The sequence below is a fragment of the Erythrolamprus reginae genome, chromosome 3 (genome assembly GCF_031021105.1).
Source record: "Erythrolamprus reginae isolate rEryReg1 chromosome 3, rEryReg1.hap1, whole genome shotgun sequence".
In the NCBI taxonomy this organism is placed as follows: Eukaryota; Metazoa; Chordata; class Lepidosauria; order Squamata; family Dipsadidae; genus Erythrolamprus; species Erythrolamprus reginae.
The window spans coordinates 8,526,700-8,553,661 of NC_091952.1; the positions used below are offsets into that span (position 1 = coordinate 8,526,700).

Genomic DNA, 26,962 nt, shown 5'->3' on the forward strand with positions numbered 1-26,962 from the left:
TAAAAAAAAGTGTTTCTTATAGTCTGAAAAATACGGTAATATATTAAACTACAGCACCATTGATCCACAATTAAATTTGCAATGATTATAGAAGAAAGTACAATTGAATACCCTTGCTCTCACATTCCTTGCACAATCTGCAAGATGTGGACTTTTTAAAAAAATGTGATTAGGCAAAACAATAATTTGTAATATAATTGAAATGAAACTATGAGGTGATACAGAACAGCAAAACTGTTAAACAAGCCATAAGAATAAAGGAGATAGTAAAATGTTCCTTTACTTAACAATAGTAAAAGAGTAAAAGTGAACCAATTTTAACTGTGGTTACAATTTAATGATTAGTTATGGAAAGAATAACAAAACGTTTCAGTTAATATACCCTGGAATATTTGAGTTGATATAGTCCTTGCTCAATGAAGTATAAGTAATAGTCCAAACCCTCAATTTTCTTTAAATTGTGGTAACATTTCCAATTTTTTTCGCCTGGTTTTCCTTGCTAAATACATTTCAAAATAAATTGATTTAAATCATTAAATCCATTAAATATTTTAAATTTCTATACGTGCTGTTTAGAACAGGAAGATAATTTTGGTAGGATATTCATTTAACAGTATTTTTCCATTTTTACAAATCTAATTTTAGTTACTTAAATAGTTTTATATTATTGTCTTCTTTTACCATTGCGCACCTTGCTGTTAAGTAAATTTCCAAGTATTTTACTTTCTTAACTATTTGAATGGTTTCTTTGATGTTTATAAAGATTTTTCCTGTTAATGAAGCTCTTTCCACACTCCAGACATTTATGGTTTTTCTCTAGTGCGAATTCTTTGATGACGATAAAGAATTGCACTCAAACTGAAACTCTTTCCACACTCCAGGCATTTATATGGTTTTTCTCCAGTATGAATTCTTTGATGTCTACTGAGATCTCCACCCTGAGTAAAGCTCTTTCCACACTCCAGGCATTTATATGGTTTTTCTCCAGTATGAATTCTTTGATGTCTACTGAGATCTCCACCCTGAGTAAAGCTCTTTCCACACTCCAGGCATTTGTGGGGCTTTTCTCCAGTGTGAATACTTTGATGATAAAAGAAAGATCCACTTTGAGTAAAGCTCTTTCCACACTCAAGGCATTTATAATGTTTTTTTCCAGTGTGAATTCTTTGATGTTGAAGGAGGGTTCCACTAAGAGTAAAGCTCTTTCCACACTCAAGGCATTCGTAGGGTTTTTCTCCTGTGTGAATTCTTTTATGTCCACTGAGGATTCCAGCCTGAGTAAAGCACTTTCCACACTCAAGGCACTTGTAGGGCTTTTCTCCAGTGTGAATCCTTTGATGTTGAAGGAGGGTTCCACTATGAGTAAAGCTCTTTCCACATTCCAGACATGTGTATGTTTTTTCTCCTCTGTGAATTCTTTGATGCGTACAGAGGTGTCCCGCCTCAGTAAAGCTCTTTCCACACTCCATGCATTTGTAGGGTTTTTTTCCTGAGTGGATTCTCTGATGTGCATAAAGGCCACTGATGTAACGGAAGCTCTTGCCACATTCCACACATTTATAAGGTTTTTCCCCTTTGTGGATTCTTTGGTGGTTATCAAGATTTCCCCTCACGCTGAAGCTCTTTCCACATTCCTGGCACTGATACGGTTTTTCTCCTGAATGGGTCCTCAGGTGGTTTTGAAGCTGAGGGTTTGTTTTGAAGGATTTTTCACATTGTGTGCAGTCGTGTTTCTTTTCCCCCTGGGGGTCGGGTCGTCTTCTTCGGGGATTCCCGAGGTTTCCGGACTCCCCGCTTGTTCCTGCCTTCTCCCCGTTTCTCCCTCGGGGCATCCTCCTTCGATTCCGCCTCATGCCGTTTACGGGAGCCTCTTTTACAGCCTTGGCTTTTTTTCCCTCGCTGCCGCCGTTTCCTGAGAAGCCACGCCTTGAGGTGGGCGGGGCTGCCACGCGAGACCGCTCCTTCCGGCCGGCACTTTCTTTCTCAGCCGAGCTCGTCTTTCCTTCTGAGGGGGCGAAGGAGGAGAAATTTGTCACCGCTTCGTCTCTCTCAACAAAAGAACTCCCAAGCCCGCCCGGCGAGGAAGGCCGAACCCCCCGCCCCCTCATGCCGCCTTTTCACCCAGGCTTTCAGGCCGGGGCTCAGGCTCCCCGTCAGCCTCCCCCGTTTGGAAATCTGAAAGCGTCCCTACCTGCATCGAGTGTCCATCAGCCAGGCCCTCCGTCCCGAAAACATGAGCCTTTTTCTTAAATTAAAAAGTATTAAACATAATTTTGTATAGTTTTTTGTGTTGGAATTGGTAGTGGTTTTGTATTTGGTTTGTTTTTCCTTCTTTGTGTGACATGTGTCCATTCATTTTCATCCTCTGGGGCAGAGATGGGGAACCTATGGCACGGGGACCACTACTGGCACATGAGCTGTTACCCTCGCTCAGCTCCAACATGCCTGTGTGTGCTGGCCAGCTGATTTTTGGCTCACATAGAAGCTCTGGGAGGAGGTTTTTTGCTTCCAGAAGTTGGGAAACAGGCCGTTTCCAGCCTCCAGAGGGTCTCCGGGGGGCGGGAGAAGTTGTTTTTGCCCTCCCCAGGCATTGAATTATGGGGTGGGCACTCGCACAAGGGCTTTTTTGGCACCCAAGTAAATAAAGGTTCACCATCACTGCTCTGTGGGGGTTGATTCTGTTTTGCTTCTCTGAGGTTTTAGCTCTGCTAGGCGTTTGTTGGACTTTCTCATTTTGATGTTTGTGTTTCAGAGTTTTTAGGTTTTTCTCTAGGTTTTCTATTTTTTCCTCAATTATTTGGATTAATTTACATTTGTTGCATGTAAAGTTTAGGAGATTTGAGGGCGGAAGTGTGTACACACAGCACAATCTGCAAATCACCATGAAGTCAGTTTGTTCCTCATCCTTGTGTGTTGTTGGTTGCAAGGTGGATGTGGGAAAATAGAATGTCTTCCAGAAAGGCGTTAAAACCTGGCTTTTCCGGCAGGCCTGGAATTAGGATTGACTGCAAGTAGGAATGGTTTTGTAGGATATTATTGCATTGCTGATTTTATTGCTCTATTTTTAGCATTGTTGTATTTATGATTATTGTTAGCTGCTCTGAGTCCTATTTGGAATGAGCAGCATAGAAAGAAAGAAAGAAGGAAGGAAGGAAGGAAGGAAGGAAGGAAGGAAGGAAGGAAAGAAAGAAAGGAAGAAAGAAGGAAAGAAGGAAGGAAGGAAAAAAGAAAGAAAGAAAGCTGGCTGGCCAGCTTCTGATTATCATAGAACAGTGGTTCTCAACCTTTCTAAGGCCGCGACCCCTTAATACAGTTCCTCATGTTGTGGTGACCCCCAACCATAAGTCTAGCACCAATTCACCCAAGAGAGCTTTGAGCTGATTGGCAGGAAGGTCAGAGAGATGCCCCCACTGTAAATGCCTGATTGGTCAGATTGTAAAAATATGTTCCAAGATGCCAGAATAGAAGCTTTAGTTCCTAATACCAGGAGAAATTTGTCTATTTTCCCAGGGTTTCATGTGACCCATGTGAAATGGTCATTCGACCCCACAAAGGGGTCCTGACCCACAGATTGAGAACCACTGTCATAGAAGAAATAGCAAAATTGAATTTTTATATGCACAACTACACACAAATACCTGAAATTCCATGTAATATTATTTAAGAGTTTCAAGTAAAAAAGCCCAATGAGTCCAATTTCTCTCTGTTCTTCGTAATTGACAGGAACACAACAGAAAACTCTCCAACTAATTGCACAAAAGGAAGGGCTCTGCAAAAATTTGGAACAAAGACTCAGAACTTTTAGGTAGCAACCCCACCTTTTCTACCAGAATTTGATATTAAATTCTCAACAGTTTCCCCACCCCTGAACAAATATTCTATACTGTCATAGTTCGACATAACATGAGTTTTTATTGATTAGCTCTTGAGCCATATCAAAGTGCAAAGTTCCAGAAACAAATAATTATTAAAATTTGATAAAGCAATTTAAAATTAAATTTAATATAATATAATTTAAAATGAAATTGGAATACAATACGATTTAAAATGAAGTTGAAATAAAATACAATTCTAAAATTAAATTGAACAAATTACAATAATTTAAGATATAGATAAGATATGATAAAATTATAATTTGATGTTTACATAAATAAATAGAGAACTGGTACGGCCATCCAGTGAGAGCCCACCAAAGTTCCTTGGAGACCCTGGAAAGTGTCATTGTTCATCTTTGGGGTCTGTGTATAGTTTGGCCTCTGCATTCAGGGTGTTGCATCACCAGAACCACCCTCTGAAGGTGAGGAGGTGGCCTCCATCACTGTGGAACCCCCATACAGCAATCCATCAATTCTCACATCACCATAATTGGTGAATGATGTCAGACATTCAGATATTAGAATATTAAAATGCTTGGAAATGTGCAAATTAGCCATAGAAATTCATGATAAAAAGGAAACAGAATTTTATAAAATATGGATAATTGGTATAATTGATTGGAACAAAGACACAAATTTAAATAATTAGTAATAACAAAGGAAATAAGGTGGAAGGAGAATAGATGTAGACAAGATGTTATGAGATAGAGATAATTGTAATGGGTTGGATTTTAATGAATTGTGTGAATATACATAAGTTAATGAACAAGTGTTATTGATACACGGAAGATATACTGTTATGCAACATTGCTAAATGAATATTAATTTTTACTGTTTAGGTCTTGTTGTGTTATGTAATGTTATGTCGTGTCTTTTGAAAGTTGGTTTTATACATATGTATTTATATGTTTTTAAAACTGTTCAATTAAAATTAGTTTTTATTTTTTAAAAAGTCTGTGGAATGAAAAGAAAAAGCGAGGAGTGAAAGACCTTGGAAAGATCTTGGGCTAAATGACTTGGGGAGGGAGAGAGAAGGAGAGAGAGAGAGAGGAGGAAGGAGGGAAAGAGGGAGGGAAGAGAAAATACAGGGAAGGGAGAAGTGGTGGGATTTAGCTGGTCCTCCCTGGTTCAGGAGGTTGGGAGTTCGATCCTAGCTAGAGGTAGATGTAGGGTCTTCTGTTTGGACAGAGGTTTGGACTAGATGACCTGCAAGTCCCTTCCAACTCTGTTGTTGTATTGATCTAGCCCCTCCTTCTGGCCTCCCTTGCCTGGCCCGGCCCTGCCTCACCCCTCCCCTCCTCAGGGTCCCCGCCCCCCCAGTAAACGACCTGTCTCAAGATCCCGTGGATCCCTTTGGCTCAGGCAGGGGGATTCCCCGCCGGTTCCCCCTCTGCGCCAAGCGAAGGGATCGTGGAAAGGCTGCTGAGCCCACAATGGGGCTTCCTCGAAAGTAGGAATTGGGAGCATCCAGAAAGGAGGAGGGCCAATGGGAATTTTCCTTTCTGTACCGTCATCTGTCTGCGGGCAGACTGTCCCACCACCTCACCCACTTGAGGGGAGACTTCCGCCCAGAGAAGAAGCCCCAGTTGGTTCTTCAGGCCGAGATCCCTCCCCCCTCCCACTCTCTCTGCTTCTCTCTCTCCTCCTTGGGGATTTCTTGCTGGTTTTCCTTGCTAAATACATTTCAAAATAAATTTATTCAAATCATTAAATCAATTAAATATTTTAAATTTTTATACGTGCTGTTTAGAACAGTAAAATAATTTTGGTAGGATATTCATTTAACAGTATTTTTCCATTTTTACAAATCTAATTTTAGTTGCTTAAATAGTTTTATATTATTGTCTTCTTTTACCATTGCGCACCTTGCTGTTAAGTAAATTTCCAAGTATTTTACTTTCTTAACTATTTGAATGGTTTCTTTGATGTTTATTAAGATTTTTGCTGTTAATGAAGCTCTTTCCACACTCCAGACATTTATGTTTTTCTCTAGTGTGAATTCTTTGATGACGATAAAGATTTGCACTCACACTGAAACTCTTTCCACACTCCAGGCATTTATATGGTTTTTCTCCAGTATGAATTCTTTGATGTTGATGGAGATTTGCAGCCTGAGTAAAGCTCTTTCCACACTCTAGGCATTTGTAGGGCTTTACTCCAGTGTGAATCCTTTGATGTTGAAGGAGGGTTCCATTATGAGTAAAGCTCTTTCCACATTCCAGACATTTATACGGTTTTTCTCCTGTGTGAATTCGTTGATGTTGACGAAGGTACCCAATGTGAGCAAAGCTCTTTCCACATTCCAGACATGTGGATGTTTTTTCTCCTATGTGAATTTTTTGATGCGCACGGAGGTGGCCAGCCTGAGTAAAGCTCTTTCCACATTCCATGCATTTATAGGGCTTTTCTCCAGTGTGAATCCTATGATGTTGGAGGAGGGTTCCACTATGAGTAAAGCTATTTCCACACTCCATGCATTTGTAGGGCTTTTCTCCAGTGTGAATCTTATGATGTTGAAGGAGGGTTCCACTATGAGTAAAGCTCTTTCCACACTCCATGCAGTTGTAGGGATTTTCTCCAGTGTGAATCCTATGATGTTGAAGGAGGGTTCCACTATGAGTAAAGCTCTTTCCACATTCCATGCATTTGTAGGGCTTTTCTCCAGTGTGAATCGTTTGATGCTGAAGGAGGGTTCCACTATGAGTAAAGCTCTTTCCACAGTCCATACATTTGTAGGGCTTTTCTCCAGTGTGAATCCTTTGATGTCGAAGGAGGTTTCCCCTATGAGTAAAGCTCTTTCCACATTCCAGACATGTGTATGTTTTTTCTCCTCTGTGAATTCTTTGATGCGCACGTAGGTGTCCACCCTGAGTAAAGCTCTTTCCACACTCCATGCATTTGTAGGGGTTTTCTCCAGTGTGAATCCTTTGATGTTTATCAAAATTTCCCCTCTCACTGAAGCTCTTCCTACACTCCAGGCATCTGTAAGATTTTTTTCCTGAGTGGATTCTCTGATGTAAATAAAGACCACTGGTGTAACGGAAGCTCTTGCCACATTCCACACATTTATAAGGTTTTTCCCCTGTGTGGATTCTTTGGTGGTTATCAAGAGTTCTCCTCAGATTAAAGCTCTTCCCGCATTCCAGGCACTGATGTGGTTTTTCTCCCGTATGAATTATCTGATGCCTGCAAAGATTTCCCCTCACGGTGAAGCTCTTTCCACATTCCTGGCACTGATACGGTTTTTCTCCTGAATGGGTCCTCAGGTGGTTTTGAAGCTGAGGGTTTGTTTTGAAGGATTTTTCACATTGTGTGCAGTCGTGTTTCTTTTCCCCCTGGGGGTCGGGTCTTCTAGTTCGGGGATTTCCGAGGTTTCCAGATTCTACGCTTGTTCCCGCCTTCTCCCCACTTCTCCCTCCGGGCATCCCCCTTGGACTCCGCCTCATGCCGTTTACGGGCGCCTCTTCTACACCCTTGGCTTTTTTCCCGTCGCCGCCTCTCTGAGAAGCCACGCCTTGAGGTGGGCGGGGCTGCCACGCGAGGCCGCTCGTTCCAGCCGGCACTTTCTTTCTCCGCCGAGCTGGTCTTTCCTCCTGAGGGGGCGAAGGAGGAAAAACCTGTCAGCCCTTCGTCTGTCCCTCCAAAAGAAGTCCCAAGGCCACCCGGCGAGGAAGGCCGAACCCCCCGGCCCCCTCACGCCGCCTTTTCAGCCAGGCTTTCAGGCCGGGCCTCAGGCTCCCCGTCAGCCTCCCCTGCTTGAGAATCTTAAAGCGTCCTTACCTGCAATGAGTGTCCGTCAGCCAGACTCTCCCTCCCGTCCGCGTCCACACGCCTCCCCGGTCACGCCATTTAAATCCGGACGCTTACCAGTCACGTGATTCCCCCCTCAGAGCTCCGCTCAGCCGAGAGAAGTCCTATTAATAAGGAAAAGCTGGATTTGCCGCGGACGGATTCGCTTAAAAACTAAAGGTTTTGCTTAACAAAAGAAATACAGTAATGTCTACGGAGAGCCTCAGTCATCCAGCTCTGGGGTCTCCAACCTCAGCAACTTTCAAGACTTGGGGACTTCAACTCCCAGAGTTCCTCAGTCAGCAAAGGAACTCTGGGAGTTGAAGCCCGCAAGTCTCAAAGTTGCTGAGGTTGGAGACCCCTGATATTCCAGTTCATGATTGTCCCAAAGGGGTTGTTTTTTCCAAGAGGCAGCTGGGCTTTCTGGTTCCAAGAAGCTTTTTCAGCTCTTGACTGGAGGGTGGGAAATTTATAAGTCCTTCCATGCCCCCTACTCTTCTTCCCCATCCAGTCAGAGTTGAAGAAACTTCTTGGATGAGAAGGGAAACCTCTTCGAAGGAAAAACACAAAAGCCCAGTTCCCTCTTGGAAAAGAAAAGCAAGTTTGAGAAATTGGGGCGACTCACTTAACAACTGCATTGCTTAGCAATGGAAATGATTCCAACTTTGTCATAACAAAAACAACATATACTGTACCTTCTTTTCTATTATTTCTTAGATATATTTTACTATGAGTATCTTCTCTATAACCTTCATCATGTATTTTACTGTGTGTATATAGATATATACCCACTAAAACCCTCATTGTGTATTGGACTAAATAAATAAATAAATAAATAAAAATTAAATAACAACAGAGTTGGAAGGGACCTTGGAGGTCTTCTAGTCCAACCCCTTGCTTAGGCATGAAACCCTACACTACTTCAGACAGATGGTTATCCAACATCTTTTTTTAAAAGGTCCAGTGTTGGGACATTCACAACTTCTGGAGGCAAGCTGTCCCACTGATCAACCTTTTGAGTGTCAGGAAATTTCTCCTTAGTTCTAAGTTACTTCTCTCATTGTTTAGTTTCCACTCATTGCTTCTTGTTCTACCCTCATAAGTCAATGAACAGGCAGGGAGGTAGTAGATATTTTGATCGATTGATTGATTGATTGATCGATTGATTGATTGATTGGACTTGTATGTTGCCCCTCTCCGGGGATTCATGGCGGCTCACAAGTAAAAACACAAAACACTTCTGAAGCCCAATTATAAAAACTAATCTAAAACCCCAATCATACACCATATAAAACACACTCATTCATATCACACTTATACTAACAGCTGGAGCAAGATGTTAAGCTCACGGCCTCCAGGCCTGCCGGCAGAGGTTTTAACGCTTTTGAGATAGATAGATAGATAGATAGATAGATAGATAGATAGATAGATAGATAGATAGATAGATAGATAGATAGAAAAAGAAAGCATGCATTGGAGACAGATGCCACATATTTCTGCTCCACACTGTTGTCTTTTGTTACGTTGTTGGGATCGCCATCCTGACTTTTTTGACCACCCCATGTTGCTAAACCTGCAGCTTTCTTCTTGTTTTGCTTCAACCTGTGCTGGTGAATGAGTGCAATATTTTTTTTAAATTTTATTTCCTTTAGTCTGAAGTCTGTCTTTAAATACAGGTAGTTCTCAACTTACAACCACAAAAATTCTGTTGCTAAAGAAGACCATTTTTAAGTCAGCTTTGCTCCATTTTATGACATTGTTGTTAATTGAATCACTGCAGTTGTTACGTTAATAACAGGGTTGTTAAGTGAACGTGGCTTCCCCATTGACTTTGCTTCTCAGAAGATTACAAAAGGGGATCATATGATCCCAGGACATTGCAACCGTCAAATATATGAATCAGTAGCCAATTGTGAATTTTCATCACATGATTACAGGGATACTGCAATGGTTATAAGTCTGAAAAACGGACAAAAGTCCATTTTACAGAGCTAAATTCAAATGGTTGCTAAATGAATCATTGTAACTGACAAGACTACCCATAACATATTTGCTCTATGGCTGAAGAGGGTGGCTATCAAAGCTTCGCATTCATGATTTTAAATGTCAGTGTCAAAAGTGCCCTCTCCTCCCTTTCCCATTATAATTACAATTATAATTCCATTTATTCATCATTTAATTCTTTATTGCCAAAACCTACAAAGGTGGAAGAATCACCTTTGAACACAGAAGATTTGAGATTTTTACTGAAGGAACTTGAACAAACGATTTTTTCACTTTGGAAACAGGAACCTTGCTGATCTGGGTTATACAACCTTATGCTTCAAAGTTCTTGACATTTATAAGGGATTCTTGTTTATTTATTTATTTATTTATTGTATTTGTATGCCGCTCCTTTCCGTAGACTCGGGGCGGCTAACAACAGTAATAAAAACAGCATGTAATAATCCAATACTAAAACAGTTAAAAACCCTTATTATAAAACCAAACATACATACAGACATACCATGCATAAAATTGTAAAGGCCTAGGGGGAAAGAGTATCTCACTTCCCCCATGCCTGGCGGCAGAGGTGGGTATAAGCTTACGAAAGGCAAGGAGGGTGGGGGCAATTCTAATCTCTGGAGGAGTTGGTTCCAGAGGGCCGGGGCCGCCACAGAGAAGGCTCCTCCCCTGGGTCACGCCAAGCAACATTGTTTAGTTGACGGGACCCGGAGAATACCCACTCTGTGGGACCTAACTGGTCGCTGGGATTCGTGCAGCAGAAGGCGGTCCCTGAGATAATCTGGTCCGGTGCCATGAAGGGCTTTATAGGTCATAACCAACACTTTGAATTGTGACCGGAAACTGATTGGCAACCAATGCAGACTGCGGAGTGTTGGTGAGACATGGACATATTTGGGAAATCCCATGATAGCTCTCGCAGCTGCATTCTGCACGACCTGAAGTTTCCGAACACTTTTCAAAGGTAGCCCCATTGTTGCTTCATCTGTGAAGGCTATCCAAAACTTCACAGGGAATTTGGAGTTTCTGTAAGCCGCCCAGAGTTGCTGTATCCAGAAGACGGGCAGCATATAAATTTAATACAAAATTATTGTATTTTAAATTATAAATCACCATTTATTATGAATGGTATATTTATATGCCTGGCTTTGTGCCCCTTTTCATTTGGACATAGCAAAAATGTTGCCAACGTTAACATAAACCATGTGGGGCTCTAATCAAATCAATTCATCGGATCATCTCTACTGCAGCCTTCCTCAATCTTTTACCCTCTGCATGTCTTAAATTGCATGACCCTCATGCTATCAAGGAAGCCATTGTGGCAATCAAGCAAGGGTTCCTTGTTGCCACCGATACCGGTGCAGATGTGTGTGCAGCTCTTGGTTACCAGCATGCGCATGCGCCCGTGTGAGATTTGGTTTCTGTGCATGTGCAGGAAGTGAAATCTCACGCGATGACGCTCTAGCGTGAGCAATTTCACTGATTTTTGGTGTTTTTTTCCCTTTGACCAATGAGCGGAAACAAAGAACTCAACACAAATTGATGGTACCTCTCGCACATAAGCATCGTCACATGAGATTTTGCTTCCTGCACATGTGTAGAAGTAAAAACTCATGCGGGCACCAACGCCCACCCACCGGTCAGCTGGAGATGTGCATGCAGCTCCATTTTCCCTACCAAAGTTGTATAGCAGTGTTTTTCAACCAGTGTGCCGCAGCACTCTAGTGTGCTGCGGCACATGGTCAGGTGTGCTGCGAGAGGGGAGAGAGAAAGAGAGAGAGAAAGAGAAAGAAAGCAAGAGAGAAAGAAAGCAAGAGAGAGAGAGAGTGAAAGAGAGAGAAAGAAAGCAAGAGAGAGAGAGTGAAAGAGAGAGAAAGAAAGCGAGAGAGAGAGAGAGTGAAAGAGAGAGAAAGAAAGCAAGAGAGAGAGTGAAAGAGAGAGAAAGAAAGCAAGAGAGAGAGAGAGTGAAAGAGAGAAAGAAAGCAAGAGAGAGAGAGAGTGAAAGAGAGAGAAAGAAAGCAAGAGAAACAGAAAGAGCAAGAAAGAAAACAAGAGAGAGCGAGAAAGAAAGAGAAAGAAAGAAAGAAAGAGAGAGTGTGTGAGAGAAAAAAGCAAGGGAGAGAAAAAAGCAAGAGATAGAAGGAAAGCAAGAGAGAGAGAGAAAGAAAGCAAGAGAGAGAGAAAGTGAGAGAGATTATGTGTGTGTGAGAGAGAAAGAAAGCAAGAGAGAGAGAGAAAGAAAGAGAAAGAATGCAAGAGAGAGAGAAAGAAAGAGAGAGTGTGTGAGAGAAAAAAGCAAGGGAGAGAAAGAAAGCAAGAGATAGAAGGAAAGCAAGAGAGAGAGAGAAAGAAAGAGAAAGAATGCAAGAGAGAGAGAGAGAGAAAGAAAGAAAGAGAGTGTGTGAGAGAAAAAAGCAAAAGAGAGAGAGAAAGAAAGAGAAAGAATGCAAGAGAGAGAGAGAAAGAAAGAGAGAGTGTGTGAGAGAAAAAAGCAAGGGAGAGAAAGAAAGAAAGCAAAAGATAGAAAGAAAGCAAGAGAGAGAGAAAGTGAGAGAGATTATGTGTGTGTGAGAGAGAAAGAAAGCAAGAGAGAAAGAGAAAGAAAGCAAGAGAGAGAGAGAAAGAAAGAAAGAAAGAAAGAAAGAGAGAGTGTGTGAGAGAAAAAAGCAAGGGAGAGAAAGAAATCAAAAGATAGAAAGAAAGCAAGAGAGAGAGAGAGAAAGTGAGAGTGTGTGTGAGAGAGAAATAAAGCAATAGAGAAAGAGAAAGAAAGCAAGAGAGAGAGAGAAAGAAAGAGTGTGTGTGAGAGAGAAATAAAGCAATAGAGAAAGAGAAAGAAAGCAAGAGAGAGAGAGAAAGAAAGAGTGTGTGAGAGAAAAAAGCAAGAGAGAGAAAGAAAGCATGAGAGAAAGAAATCAAAAGAGAGAGAAAGAAAACAAGAGAGAGAGAGAATGCAAGAGAGAGAGTGTGTGTGAGCGAGAAAGAAAGCAAGAGAGTGAGAAAGAGAGAGAGAAAGAGAAAGAAAGCAAGGGAGAAAGAAACAAGAGGGAAAGAGCAACAAAGAAAGCAAGAGAGAAAAAGAGTGTGTGTGTGAGAGAGAAAAAAGCAAGAGAGAGAAAGAAAGCAAGAGAGAGAGAGTGAGTGAGAGATAGAAAGCAAGAAAGAGAGAGAGGAGAGGAAGGGAGAAATGACAGAGAAATGAGAGAAAAAATGGGAGAAAAAAGAGAAATGAGAAAATGATTGAGGCAGAGAATGAAAGGAAAGAGAGAGAAACAAAAGAGAGAATTGACTCTTGATTGAAAGCATATAATAAAAAGCATCCAAAGAATAAGAGAGGAAAACCTCTCAGCCCTCACTTGTTTTTTGGAAATGGTTCAAGAGTGTGTATACACACACACACACACAAACGGGGGGATAATATGTATAATATGTACTGTCTTAGAGTGTCCTTTTGTGTCATTTTGGTTGGTGGTGTGCCCCAGGATTTTATAAATGTAAAAAATGTGCCGCGGCTCAAAAAAGGTTGAAAATCACTGTTCTAGAGTGGCCCATACCGGTAGGAACACAATACTGGTAGCAACAGTCTAGCACAGAGGTGTCCACACACGTCGCCATGTCTTTGTCACGTGACATATCACAACTTTTGTTAAACCAGGTGTGAACATGTCCAGCATGTGATGCATCCAGCTTGGGGGCTGGGAGTTTGACCCCTCCCCATCCCTGGTCTAGCATCTTTGAAGAACACTAAATTAAGAATCGGTGCCACATTCATTGCTTCCCACCTGGTATTAATCTATTAATGGCTCTCCTGATTCCCTTTGCTGCCAGGTCAATGGTTTGGAAGGTCAACTGAGAAGTCACCAAAGAATCCTTGCTACCAAATATAGCAAGCGTCAAGAGAAGGCAGCAAAGGAGAAAAAAAGATGACCTCATTTAGGTGCTGCTTGAACGAGAGGACAATCTGTGGGTGAAAGAAGGAAGGACGGGTTTACGGAATGTTTTCTGGAGCAGTGCAAAAGAGCATTGATGTCCATAGATGGGACAAGTGGTGACGCGGGGATCAAATGATTCAACTGATGCACTTCTAACACCTAGTGGTGCGATGAACATCTTTACTTCATTGATGGCCTGATATCAGGATTCCTGTATCGCCATGTTGATGTCATTGTGGCTTATAAAAGACACCAGTCCTTGAGAGTGCAACTTGGATTGTAAGACTCACTTCTGAGCAGCTGGTCTTTCCTACCTCTCTAATTTCTAAAAACAAACAAGGAAAAAAGGATCTTGTATGGTATTAGTAGATCCAATGATGGTCTTTCTTCATCCTTAGCTTTGTTTGCAGGGGAAAAATAGGAAGATCAAGGTTCCCACAAGTAAATCACGATCCTTAATGACTTAATGAACATGTCCATGTGGTTTTCTCTACGTCACAACGAAGGTGGTTTTCTCTGGCCTCTTGCAATATTTTTTTTTAGCTTCCCTGTTTAGTTTGCAGATCTGGGATTTATTCATGGTGTCATAGCAAAGTGTCCAAAATACACTGCTCAAAAAGATAAAGGGAACACTGAAACAACACAATATCAAAATTCTGTGAAATCAAACTGTCCACTTAAGCAGCAACACTGTTTGACAATCAATTTCACATGGAGTTGTGCACATTCAACTTGGTACAGAACAAAGTATTCAATGAGAATATTTCATTCATTCAGATCTAGGATGTGTTACTTCACTGTTCGCTTCATTTTTTTGAGCAGTATATTTAACCCTGTTTAGTCTTTCGATATCAGCCAAAGTCAAACTAAAGATTTCCACCTTCTGAGATGCCTGCAAGTTAAGTTTAATTCTGGTGGATTCATCCTTTTTATGTTCTGGGTGACAATATGGAAGTCATTTGTGTTGGCACTGACCTATTGCAGCATGTGGGTTATTTACTTCCCACATAGTCCACAGCTATGGTTTTCTCTGATGGCCTCCGGTTGAAGTACTGGAGTGTTAGACCTGACTTTACAAAATTTAGGTTTAAATTCTAGATCAGATTGTCCACATGTTGCAACCCATGAAAGCTAAATAACAGGAACCTTGGACATCGTCTGGTTTAGAGTCTCACTGTCTGTTGCTTTGGAAAATAACTTGACTCTCCTCTTCTTTGTTGCATCCCCTCAAAGTTTGGAACACCGCTGTCATGTCACCTCGGTTCTGATACGGATTTATAGGCTTCACCCAGCTAGCAGTGAATTATAGTGGACATTCATTGTATTGAATTAAAAAGGGAGGCCTTGATTCTTCCTAAGATACATCTTGAAGAGAGACAAGGGTGTGAGAAGGAAAGACAGAAGATATTGCCTGATGCCTCTTCAAACACAAAGGGACAAAAAGTAGCTCATCCCAAAAGTGCTTTTTCCAGAGGCCACTGGATTTTCTGGTTTTCCTTTGAAGGAAAACTTCGCTTCTCATCCAGGGAGCTTCTTCAGGAGAGCTGAAGATTCCCTGATGAGAAGCCAAAAGTCTTCAAAGAAAAAACAGAAAGTGCAATGGCCTCTTGAAAAAAATCACCTTTGGGATGACTCCATAGACATTTATCAATAGGTCAGGTGAAAAACACACTGCCTTGTGAAGGCGCCGGCCTTATCCGTCTCTTTCCATTCATTTTAGCAGTCAACTCACCAGTAGAGATGTTGCCATCTGTAGAAGCTATAGACTGTCTCACTTCACTGCTTACCTGCAGAAGCCCTAGGTCTGTGAGGGCCCGTGGAGCCATATCAGATGGCATGTGAGGCATTGCCCTATGTCAGCTCCAGCATGGATGCGTGCACTAGCTAGCTGGTTTTCGGCCTTGGGGAAGGCTGTTTCGCCCTCTGGATGTTTCAGGGAAGCTACTCTGAAGCCCCTGAGTGCAAAAAATCATCCAAATTCCAAACTGGAATTTCAGAAAACAGACTTCCAGTTTCCTTCTTGTGCTGTTTTTTGCAGTCCAGAGCCTTCAGGGAAGCTTCCTGAAGCTCCGGAGTGTGAAAAACAGCCCAACGGGCATAATGGAAGTCAGTTTTTCCCAACCTCAGCAACCTGCTCACACTTCTGGCCATTGCAGCATCTCATTGTCATGGGATTGTGATTCACAGCCTCCCCTGTCAGGCTTCCAAGAAGCAAAGTCAATGGGGAAGCCAGCAGGAAATTGGAAGTTATGGTCAAATTTGGTCCTTTGTTATAACCCGCACTTAACAAGAGGAACTGTGACTGCCATAACTGGCAACGCTAAGTGGCACAGTCACGTGGTTTTCAACTTCTGAGTGGGTTGCTTAACAATGGAATTTCTGTTCCTAGCTAGCATTAAGCGAGGACTACTTGTATTCTGTTGTAATTCACAGTGGCCAATACCGTGTTTCCCCGATAGTAAGACACCCCCGATTGTAAGACGTATCGGGGGTTTCAGGGGGGTCGGCTAATATAAGCCGTACCCCGAAAGTAAGACATATGTCTTACTTTCGGGGAAACACGGTACTAAAAGCGAGGGAGCTGCGCGCCCAGGAGTCTCCCTTACGCAGCCTGGTGCCAGCTGGCGGTGGCGCGCTGCGCCCACCCGTTGGGCGAGGCGGCGGCCCTGGCCGAAGCGGCGCGGCTCGGGCTGCGGCACGAGCGGGAGCTCCGACTGCGCTTCCTGCGCAAGCCCAACGTGTCGGAGGCGTCGGAGCAGTTCGCGGCGCTGGCGAAGGAGCTGCGCGCCCAGGAGTCTCCCTTACGCAGCCTGGTGCCAGCTGGCGGTGGCGCGCTGCGCCCAGAGCTTGGGCCACCCGGCGGGCGAGGCGGCGGCTCTGGCCGAAGCGGCGTGGCTCTGGCTGCGGCCGATGCCAGAGCCGCGCCGCTTCGGCCAGGGCCGCCGCCACCGCCAGCTGGCACTAGGCTGTGTAAGGGAGACTCTCCCTGTCGTCGCTTCCAAGCTCCCCGTGCGCCCCTCGCCTTCGCCTCGCTGCGGCGCCACCGCCTCTTCCCCGGCTTGGCAAAGCGAAGGACGGAGCTGCGCCCTCCTTCGCCCGCCTCCTTTCCGGCAGGCAGGTGGGGCTGCCCAACTGCGCAGAGCGGCTCCTCCCCTCCAGACACACGCTTCCCCGACACGCGTCTGCGGCTCCATGCGTGCACGCCGCTTGGAGCCCTGAGGTTGAACTTGGAAAAGGGCTCACGAGGCTCCTGTCCCGCGGCTGCCCTTCTGGACTCTGGAGAGATGCCTTCGGGAACGCGACCCTTTCAATTTTTTTCCAGTGTAAGACATACCCCGAAAGTAAGACGTAGTGGGGCTTTTGGGGGTAAAAAGAAAGTAAGACACTGTCTTACTTTCGGGGAAACACGGTATATTTTAGATAGAGATTACACCTTTGGCTCTTGGGATAAAGAAATCTCCAGAGTCAGCTGGTGCTAATAACCTTCATTGTGAACATTACACTTATTCTAGTTCAAATGTGGATTTTGGGGATAATTTTATAATCCTCCATACATCTTCCTATTTCCCCCCCCTTAGTCTCAAACATCCTTCCTATTAGAACAGTTTCTTTCAAACTCATCAACTCTTAACATGTGTAGACTTCAATTCTCAAAATTTCCCAGCAAGTCATCTTGCCCAGTTTGAAAAATACCATGTAGAGGTAGCTATCAACCAACCACACTTATCATTTTGTCCTTCCTTTTAAATACTTCCATTTCCAACTCTAGTTTTTGAAATGTGGGGCTTGAGAAAGGAGGCACTATTCTAGGGGGTGATCACAGTAATTGAGAGGAAAAACAAATGCTCCTATTCAGCGGTGGGTTGGTCCTATTACAGCACGGTTCTACAAACAAGTAGCAGTAGTGGTGGGAGGCTCTACCCACCCACCCTGGACAATTCTGGGAATGTGTAGAAGCGTCACGCACGGACGCACACACACACACCATTAACGATGGGATTTAGAACCCATCACTGCCGCTGTTGCACTTATTTTCAGTTTATTTTGAGATCATCTCAAGCAGGGAATTTAATTTCTTCACAGCGTACACTGCTCATAGGGTTTAATTGAACTCTTCCCCGAACTCTGGACAGCTTTTTTAATTCCTCTGCCACATTGCTCCTCAAAAAAGCAGGGTTTGCATTGTGATCATGCAATACACAGTTGGTCCACAGATGGCTCTGGATCCAGCAGAATGTATTATTCTCCTTCACCAAACCAGCTGTGTTGAGATATGTTCCAGCCAAGATGGAAAGGCTGAGATGCAAGTGGTTCATACACGAGGTTTATATACAGAGCCAGGAAGAAAAGATAAAGGGACTGTTGCTTTTGAAGGTTGGCTTCAGCATGAACCTCTATTACTGAAAGGAAAAGACCGACTCTGGCCCACCTTGCATTTTTCAGACTATAAGATGCACCTGACTATAAGACACACCTAAATTTTGAAGAGGAAAGCAAAACAAAAAAATTTGCCCTGTGTGCAATCCATTTTGGGGCCTGTTTTCTGCCCATTTTCAGGTCCGTTTTTGAGGCTTTTGGGGGTCACGTTTGAGGTTTTCTTTGCCCTGATTTTGAGGCTATTTCCAACCAGTTTTCAAAGCTTTTTGGCTCATTTTCTGGGCCTTTTTCAGCCCATTTTGAGGCTTTTTCTGGCTCACCTTGAGGCTTTTTGTTCTGCTGGTTTTCTTTGGGGGGGAGGAAGGCAAATAGTCTGAAAAAGCATAAAAATAGGCTGGAAAAATGCTTGATAATGGGCCAAAGCAGCCTAGAAAATGGGCTCCCGAAATAGCCCCGAAAACAGACAACCCCCCCCCCCCCCCAAAAAAAAAAATCCTCAAAAACGGGCTGAAAAAAGCCCCAAAAAATGGCCTGAGAAAAGACTTGGAAAAGGCTGGAAAAATGTCTGAAATCTTATAAACTGAAGTCTATAAGATGCACAGAGATTTCATCCCCTTTTGGGATAAAAAAAGTGTTTCTTATATTCTGAAAATTACAGTAATATATTAAATTACAGCACCATTGATCCACAATTAAATTTGCAATGATTATAGAAGAAAGTACAATTGAATACCGTTGCTCTCACATTCCTTGCACAATCTGCAAGATGTGGACTATTTTAAAAAATGTGATTAGGCAAAACAATAATTTGTAATATAATTGAAATGAAACTATGATGTGATACAGAACAGCAAAACTGTTAAACAAACCATAAGAATAAAGGAGATAGTAAAATGTTCTTTTATTTAACAATGGTAAAACAGTAAAAGTAAACCAATGTTAACTATGGTTATTCTTTACTGATTAGTTATGGAAAGAATAACAAAATGTTTCAGTTTATATACCCCGGAATATTTGAGTTGATATAGTCCTTGCTCATATTGAAACATACAATTTGAGATGGCAATGAAGTATAAGTATCCACAAACCTGCCTTTTTAGGAGTAATTAGGTTCAGTAATAAATATATAATGAGTTTCTTATACCTTAAGAAACCACAGAGCATTTCATCCAAAGCTGAACTAATTTTGCTGGTTATTGAAACATATTAACAATGCTGCATCCATTTATTAGGTTCCTCTAACATGAGGATCCTTACATATCGTACATCTTACACTCCAAAAATACCTGAGGGTTATCCATTCTTTCAGTCATGTTATCACAAAGGCTTTGTGAAACAATCTAATAGTCCAAACCATTTTCTTTAAATTGTGGTAAAGTTTCCAATTTTTTTCTTGCTGGTTTTCCTTGCTAAATACATTTCAAAATAAATTTATTCAAATCATTAAATCCATTAAATATTTTAAATTTTTATATGGGCTGTTTAGAATAGGAAAATAATTTTGGTAGGATATTCATTTAACTGTATTTTTCCATTTTTACAAATCTAATTTTAGTTGCTTAAATAGTTTTATATTATTGTCTTCTTTTACCATTGCGCACCTTGCTGTTAAGTAAATTTCCAAGTATTTCACTTTCTTAACTATTTGAATGGTTTCTTTGATCTTTATAAAGATTTTTCCTGTTAATGAAGCTCTTTCCACACTCCAGACATTTATGTTTTTTCTCTAGTGTGAATTCTTTGATGACGATAAAGATTTGCAGTCACACTGAAACTCTTTCCACATTCCAGACATTTATGTTTTTTCTCTAGTGTGAATTCTTTGATGATGATAAAGATTTGCATTCACACTGAAACTCTTTCCACACTCCAGGCATTTATATGGTTTTTCTCCAATATGAATTCTTTGATGTCGACAGAGCTGTGCACCCTGAGCAAAGCTCTTTCCACACTCGAAACATTTGTAGGGTTTGTCTCCAGTGTGAATTCTTTGATGCTGACGGAGATTTCCAAGCTGAGTAAAGGTCTTTCCACACTCCAGGCACTTGTAGGGCTTTACCCCAGTGTGAATTGTTTGATGTTGAAGGAGGGTTCCACTATGAGTAAAGCTCTTTCCACACTCCATGCATTTGTAGGGCTTTACTCCAGTGTGAATCCTTTGATGTTGAAGGAGGGTTCCACTATGAGTAAAGCTCTTTCCACATTCCAGACATTTATATGGTTTTTCTCCTGTGTGAATTTGTTGATGTTGACGAAGGTACCTAATCTGAGCAAAGCTCTTTCCACATTCCAGACATGTGGATGTTTTTTCTCCTCTGTGAATTCTTTGATGCGCACGGAGATGTCCAGCCTGAGTAAAGCACTTTCCACACTCAACGCACTTGTAGGGCTTTTCTCCAGTGTGAATCCTTTGATGATGAAGGAGGGTTCCACTATGAGTAAAGCTCTTTCCACATTCCAGACATGTGTATGTTTTTTCTCCTCTGTGAATTCTTTGATGCGTACAGAGGTGTCCTGCCTGAGTAAAGCTCTTTCCACACTCCGTGCATTTGTAGGGTTTTTTTCCTGAGTGGATTCTCTGATGTGCATAAAGGCCACTGATGTAACGGAAGCTCTTGCCACATTCCAGACATTTATAAGGTTTTTCCCCTGTGTGGATTCTTTGGTGGTTATCAAGATTTCCCCTCACGCTGAAGCTCTTTCCACATTCCTGGCACTGATACGGTTTTTCTCCTGAATGGGTCCTCAGGTGGTTTTGAAGCTGAGGGTTTGTTTTGAAGGATTTTTCACATTGTGCGCAGTCTTGTTGCTTTTCCCCCTGGGGGTCGGGTCGTCTCCTTCGGGGATTCCCGAGGTTTCCGGACTCTCCGCTTGTTCCTGCATTCTCGCCGTTTCTCCCTCGGGGCATCCTCCTTCGATTCCGCCTCATGCCGTTTACGGGCGGCTCTTCTACAGCCTTGACTTTTTTTGCGTCGCCGCCGCCGTTTCCTGAGAAGCCACGCCTTGAGGTGGGCGGGGCTTCCTGGGGGGGGGCGCTTCTCCGGCCGGCGTTTTCTTCCTCCGCCGTGGTCGTCTTTCCTCATGAGGGGGTGAAGGAGGAGAAACTTGTCACCGCTTCGTCTCTCCCAATAAAAGAAGTCCCAAGCCCGTCCTGCGAGGAAGGCCGAACCCCCCGCACCCTCACGCCGCCTAGCGGGCCTCAAGCTCCCCGTCAGCCTCCCCTGCTTGACAATCTTAAAGCGTCCCTACCTGCAACGAGTGTCCGTCAGCCAGACTCTCCGTCCCGTCCGCGTCCACACGGCTCCCCGGTCACGCCATTTAAATCAGGGTTCTTACCAGTCACGTGATTCCCCCCTCAGAGCTCCGCTCAGCCGACGGAAGTCCTATTAATAAGGAGAAGCTGGATTTTCTTCACTGCGGAGGGATTCGTTTAAAAACTTTCACAGGGGTTTGCTTAACAAAGAAATAACGTCTACGGAAAGTCTCAGTCATCCAAGTCAGGGGTCTCCAAATTGAGCAACTTTAAGACTTGGGGACTTCAACTCCCAGAGTTCCAGCAGAGCTTTGCTGACTGAGGAACTCTGGGAGTTGAAGTCCGCAAGTCTCTAAGTTGCCGAGGTTGGAGACCCCTGGTTGTCCCACGTGATTTCCCCTTCAGAGCTACGGTCAGCCGAGCGGTCCAATTAATAAGGAAAAGCTGAATTCGCCGCGAATGGATTCGTTTAAAAACGAAAGGGTTTGCTTAACAAAGAAATAATGTCTACGGAGAGCCTCAGTCATCCAGCTTTGGAGTCTCCAACCTCAGCAACTTGGAAGAGTTGGGGACTTCAACCCCCAGAGTTCCTCAGTCAGCAAAGCAACTCTGGGAGTTGAAGTCCGCAAGTCTCAAAGTTGCTGAGGTTGGAGACCCCTGATATTCCAGTTCATGATTGTCCCAAAGCGGTTCTTTTTTCCAAGAGGCAGCTGGGCTTCCAAGAAGCTTTTTCAGCTCTTGACTGGAGGGGTTGAAATTTATAAGTCCTTCCATTCCCCCCACTCTTCTTCCCCATCCAGTCAGAGTTGAAGAAACTTCTTGGATGCGAAGGGAAACGTCTTCAAAGAAAAAACACAAAAAGAAAAGCAAGTTTGAGAAACTGTGGCGACTCACTTAACAACTGCATTGCTTAGCAATGGAAATGATTCCAACTTTGTCATAACAACAACAACAACAACATATACCTTCTTTTCTATTATTTCTTAGATATATTTTACTATGAGTATCTCCTCTATAACCTTCACCATGTATTTTACTATGTGTATATAGATATATACCCCCTAAAACTCTCATTGTGTATTGGACAAAATAAATAAATAAAAATAAATAATAAATAACAGAGTTGGAAGGGACCTTGGAAGTCTTCTAGTCCAACCCCTTGCTTAGGCATGAAACCCTACACTACTTCACACTGATGGTTATCCAACATCTGCTTTAAAACGTCCAGTGTTGGGACATTCACAACTTCTGGAGGCAAGCTGTCCCACTGATCAACCCTTCTGACTGTCAGGAAATTTCTCCTTAGTTCTAAGTTAGTTCTTTCCTTGTTTAGTTTCCACTCATTGCTTCTTGTTCTACCCTCATAAGTCAATGAACAGGCAGGCAGTAGATATTTTGATTGATTGATTGATTGATTGATTGATTGATTGATTGATTGATTGATTGATCGATTGGACTTGTATGTTGCCCTTCTCCGGGGATTCATGGCGGCTCACAAGTAAAAACACTAAACACTTCTGAAGCCCAATTATAAAAACCAATCTAAAACCCCAATCATACACCATATAAAACACACTCATTCATATCACACTTATACTAACAGCTGGAGCAAGATGTTAAGCTCATGGCCTCCAGGTCTGCCGGCAGAGGTTTTAACGCTTTTGAGATAGATAGATAGATAGATAGATAGATAGATAGATAGATAGATAGATAGATAGAAAAAGAAAGCACGCATTGGAGACAGATGCTACATATTTCTGCTCCACATTGTTGTCTTTTGTTACATTGTTGGGATCGCCATCCTGACTTTTTTGACCACCCCATGTTGCTAAACCTGCAGCTTTCTTCTTGTTTTGCTTCAACCTGTGCTGGTGAATAACTGCAATAATTTTTTAAAAAATTATTTCCTTTAGTCTGAAGTCTGTCTTTAAATACAGGTAGTTCTCAACTTACAACCAGAAAAATTCTGTTGGTAAATTAGACCGTTTTTAAGTCAGCTTTGCTCCATTTTATGACATTGTTGTTAACTGAATCGCTGTAGTTGTTACGTTAATAACACGGTTGTTAAGTGAACGTGGCTTCCCCATTGACTTTGCTTGTCAGAAGATTACAAAAGGGGATCATATGATCCCCGGACATTGCAACTTTCAAATATATGAATCAGTAGCCAATTGTGAATTTTCATCACATGATTACTGGGATACTGCAATGGTTATAACTCTGAAAAACGGACAAAAGTCCATTTTACAGAGCTAAATTCAAATGGTTACTAAATGAATTATTGTAACTGACAAGACTACCCATAACATATTTGCTCTGTGGCTGAATAGGGTGGCTATCAAAGCTTCGCATTCATGATTTTAAATGTCAGTATCAAAAGTGCTCTCTCCTCCCTTTCCCATTATAATTATAATTATAATTCCATTTATTCATCATTTAATTCTTTATTGCCACAACCTACAAAGGTGGAAGAACCACCTTTGAACACAGAAGATTTGAGATCTTTACTGAAGGAAATTGAACAAACGATTTTTTCACTTTGGAAACAGGTACCTTGCTGATCTGGGTTATACAACCTTTTCCTTCAAAGTTTTTGACATTTATAAGGGATTCCTGTTTGTTTGTTTATTTATTTATTTATTGGACTTGTATGCTGCTCCTCCGTAGATTCGGGGCGGCTAACAACTGTAATAAAAACAGCATGTAATATCCAATACTAAAACAGTTAAAAACCCTTATTATAAAACCAAACATACATACAGAGATACCATGCATAAAATTGTAAAGGCCTAGGGGGAAAGAGTATCTCAGTTCCCCCATGCTTGGCGGCAGAGGTGGGTTTAAGCTTACGAAAGGCAAGGAGGGTGAGGGCAAACATTGTTTAGTTGACGGGACCCGGAGAAGACCCACTCTGTGGAACCTAACTGGTCGCTGGGATTCATGCAGCAGAAGGCGGTCCCTGAGATAATCTGGTCCGGTGCAATCAAGGGCTTTATAGGTCATAACCAACGCTTTGAAGTTTGACTGGAAACTGATCGGCAACCAATGCAGACTGCGGAGTGTTGGTGTAACATGAGCATATTTGGGAAATCCCATGATAGCTCTCGCAGCTGCATTCTGCACGACCTGAAGTTTCCGAACACTTTTCAGAGGTAGCCCCATTGTTGTTTCATCTGTGAAGGCTATCCAAAACTTCACAGGAAATTTGGAGTTTCTGTAAGCCGCCCAGAGTTGCTGTATCAAGAAGACGGGCAGCATATAAATTGAATACAAAATTATTGTATTTAAAATTATAAATCACCATTTATTATGAATCGTATATATATATGCCTGGCTCTGTGCCCCTTATCATTTGGACTTAGGAAAAATCTTGCCAACGTTAACATAAACCATGTATTAATGGGAATAAGGAGATCGCTGACCATCTCAATAGCTACTTCTGTTCAGTTTTCTCAAAAGACACCATACAAAATAATACTATAGAGGGATATAGCATTGCTTCCAGCTGTACGGATTCAGCTCCAGTGATCTTAGAAGCCGATGTCTTAGAAGAACTTCAACGATTAAAGATAAATAAGGCAATGGGTCCAGATGGCATCCACCCCAGAGTTCTTAAAGAACTCAGATCTGTCATTGCTACTCCCCTGACTGATTTGTTTAACCAATCCTTGTTAACAGGAGAAGTTCCTGAGGATTGGAGAATGGCCAGTGTTGTGCCTATCCACAAGAAGGGCAGTAGAGAAGAAGCTGGTAACTACAGGCCAGTTAGCTTGACATCAGTGGTAGTTAAAATGATGGAGACTCTACTCAAAAAGAGGATAAATCAGCACCTAAAAAACAATAACTTATTGGACCCAAATCAGCATGGCTTTACTGAAGGCAAATCATGTCAGACTAATCTCATTGATTTCTTTGATTATGTCACAAAGGTGTTGGATGAAGGTGGTGCCGTGGATATTGCCTACCTGGACTTCAGCAAAGCCTTTGATACGGTTCCACATAAAGAGCTGATAGATAAATTAGTGAAGATTGGACTTAATCACTGGATAGTTCAATGGATTTGCAGCTGGCTGAAGCGTAGACATCAGAGAGTTATTGTTAACGGCGAGTATTCTGAGCAGAGTCAGGTTACAAGCGGTGTGCCACAAGGGTCTGTTCTGGGTCCTATTCTTTTTAATATGTTTGTGAGTGACATAGGGGAAGGTTTGGTAGGGAAGGTTTGCCTATTTGCCGATGACTCTAAAGTGTGCAATAGGGTTGATATTCCTGGAGGCGTCTGTAATATGGTAAATGATTTAGCTTTACTAGATAAATAGTCAAAGCAATGGAAACTGCAGTTTAATGTTTCCAAATGTAAAATAATGCACTTGGGGAAAAGGAATCCCCAATCTGAGTATTGTATTGGCAGTTCTGTGTTAGCAAATACTTCAGAAGAAAAGGATTTAGGGGTAGTGATTTCTGACAGTCTCAAAATGGGTGAACAGTGCAGTCAGGCGGTAGGGAAAGCAAGTAGGATGCTTGGCTGCATAGCTAGAGGTATAACAAGCAGGAAGAGGGAGATTATGATCCTGCTATATAGAATGCTGGTGAGACCACATTTGGAATACTGTGTTCAGTTCTGGAGACCTCACCTACAAAAAGATATTGACAAAATTGAACGGGTCCAAAGACGGGCTACAAGAATGGTGGAAGGTCTTAAGCATAAAACGTATCAGGAAAGACTTAATGAACTCAATCTGTATAGTCTGGAGGACAGAAGGAAAAGGGGGGGACATGATCGAAACATTTAAATATGTCAAAGGGTTAAATAAGGTCCAGGAGGGAAGTGTTTTTAATAGGAAAGTGAACACAAGAACAAGGGGAAACAATCTGAAGTTAGTTGGGGGAAAGATCAAAAGCAACATGGGAAAATATTATTTTACTGAAAGAGTAGTAGATCCTTGGAACAAACTTCCAGCAGACGTGGTAGATAAATCCACAGTAACTGAATTTAAACATGCCTGGGATAAACATGTATCCATCCTAAGATAAAATACAGAAAATAGTATAAGGCAGACTAGATGGACCAGGAGGTCTTTTTCTGCCGTCAGACTTCTATGTTTCTTTGTTTCTATGTGGGGCTCTAATCATCAAATCAATTCATCGGCTCATCTCTACTGCAGCCTTCCTCAATCTTTTACCATCTTCATGTCTTAAACTGCACTTTCCCTCATGCTATCAAGGAGGCCATTGGGGCAATCAGGGAAGGGTTCCTTGTTGCCACCGATAGCAGTACGGATGTGCGTGCAGCTCTTGGTGACCAGTGTGCGTATGAGCCTGTGTGAGATTTGGCTTCTGTGCATGAGCAGGAAGTGAAATCTCATGCGACGACGTTCTAACATGAGCAAATTCACTGATTTTTGGTGTTTTTTTCCCTTTGACACATGCACAGAAACAAAGAACTCAACAAAAATTGGTGGAACCTCTCGCACATGAGCATTGTCACATGAGATTTTGCTTCCTGCACATGTGCAGAGGTCAAATCTCATGCGAGCACTGACGTCCACCCACCGGTCAGCTAGAGATGTGCATGCAGTTCCATTTTCCCTACCGGAGCTCTAGAGTGGCCCATACCAGTAGGAACCCAATACTGGTGGCAACAGTGTAGGCAAAGGGGTGTCCAACACACATCCTCAGGTCTTTGTCACGTGACATATCACAACTTTTGTTAAACCAGGTGTGAACATGTCCAG

At 42.4% G+C, this 26,962-nt stretch overlaps 1 protein-coding gene and 1 pseudogene across 1 annotated transcript; both read right to left on the reverse strand.

Moving 5' to 3' along the window:
- Positions 1–586: 586 nt before the first annotated feature.
- Positions 587–1,991, reverse strand: LOC139163588 (zinc finger protein 135-like). Its single transcript, XM_070744447.1, has one exon. The coding sequence runs from the start codon at positions 1,851–1,853 to the stop codon at positions 804–806; it is 1,050 nt and encodes a 349-aa protein (XP_070600548.1). The 5' UTR covers positions 1,854–1,991; the 3' UTR covers positions 587–803.
- A 3,785-nt stretch (positions 1,992–5,776) lies between these two features.
- The window catches only part of LOC139163485 (zinc finger protein 850-like), a 36,343-nt pseudogene continuing 15,157 nt past the window's right edge, over positions 5,777–26,962 (reverse strand).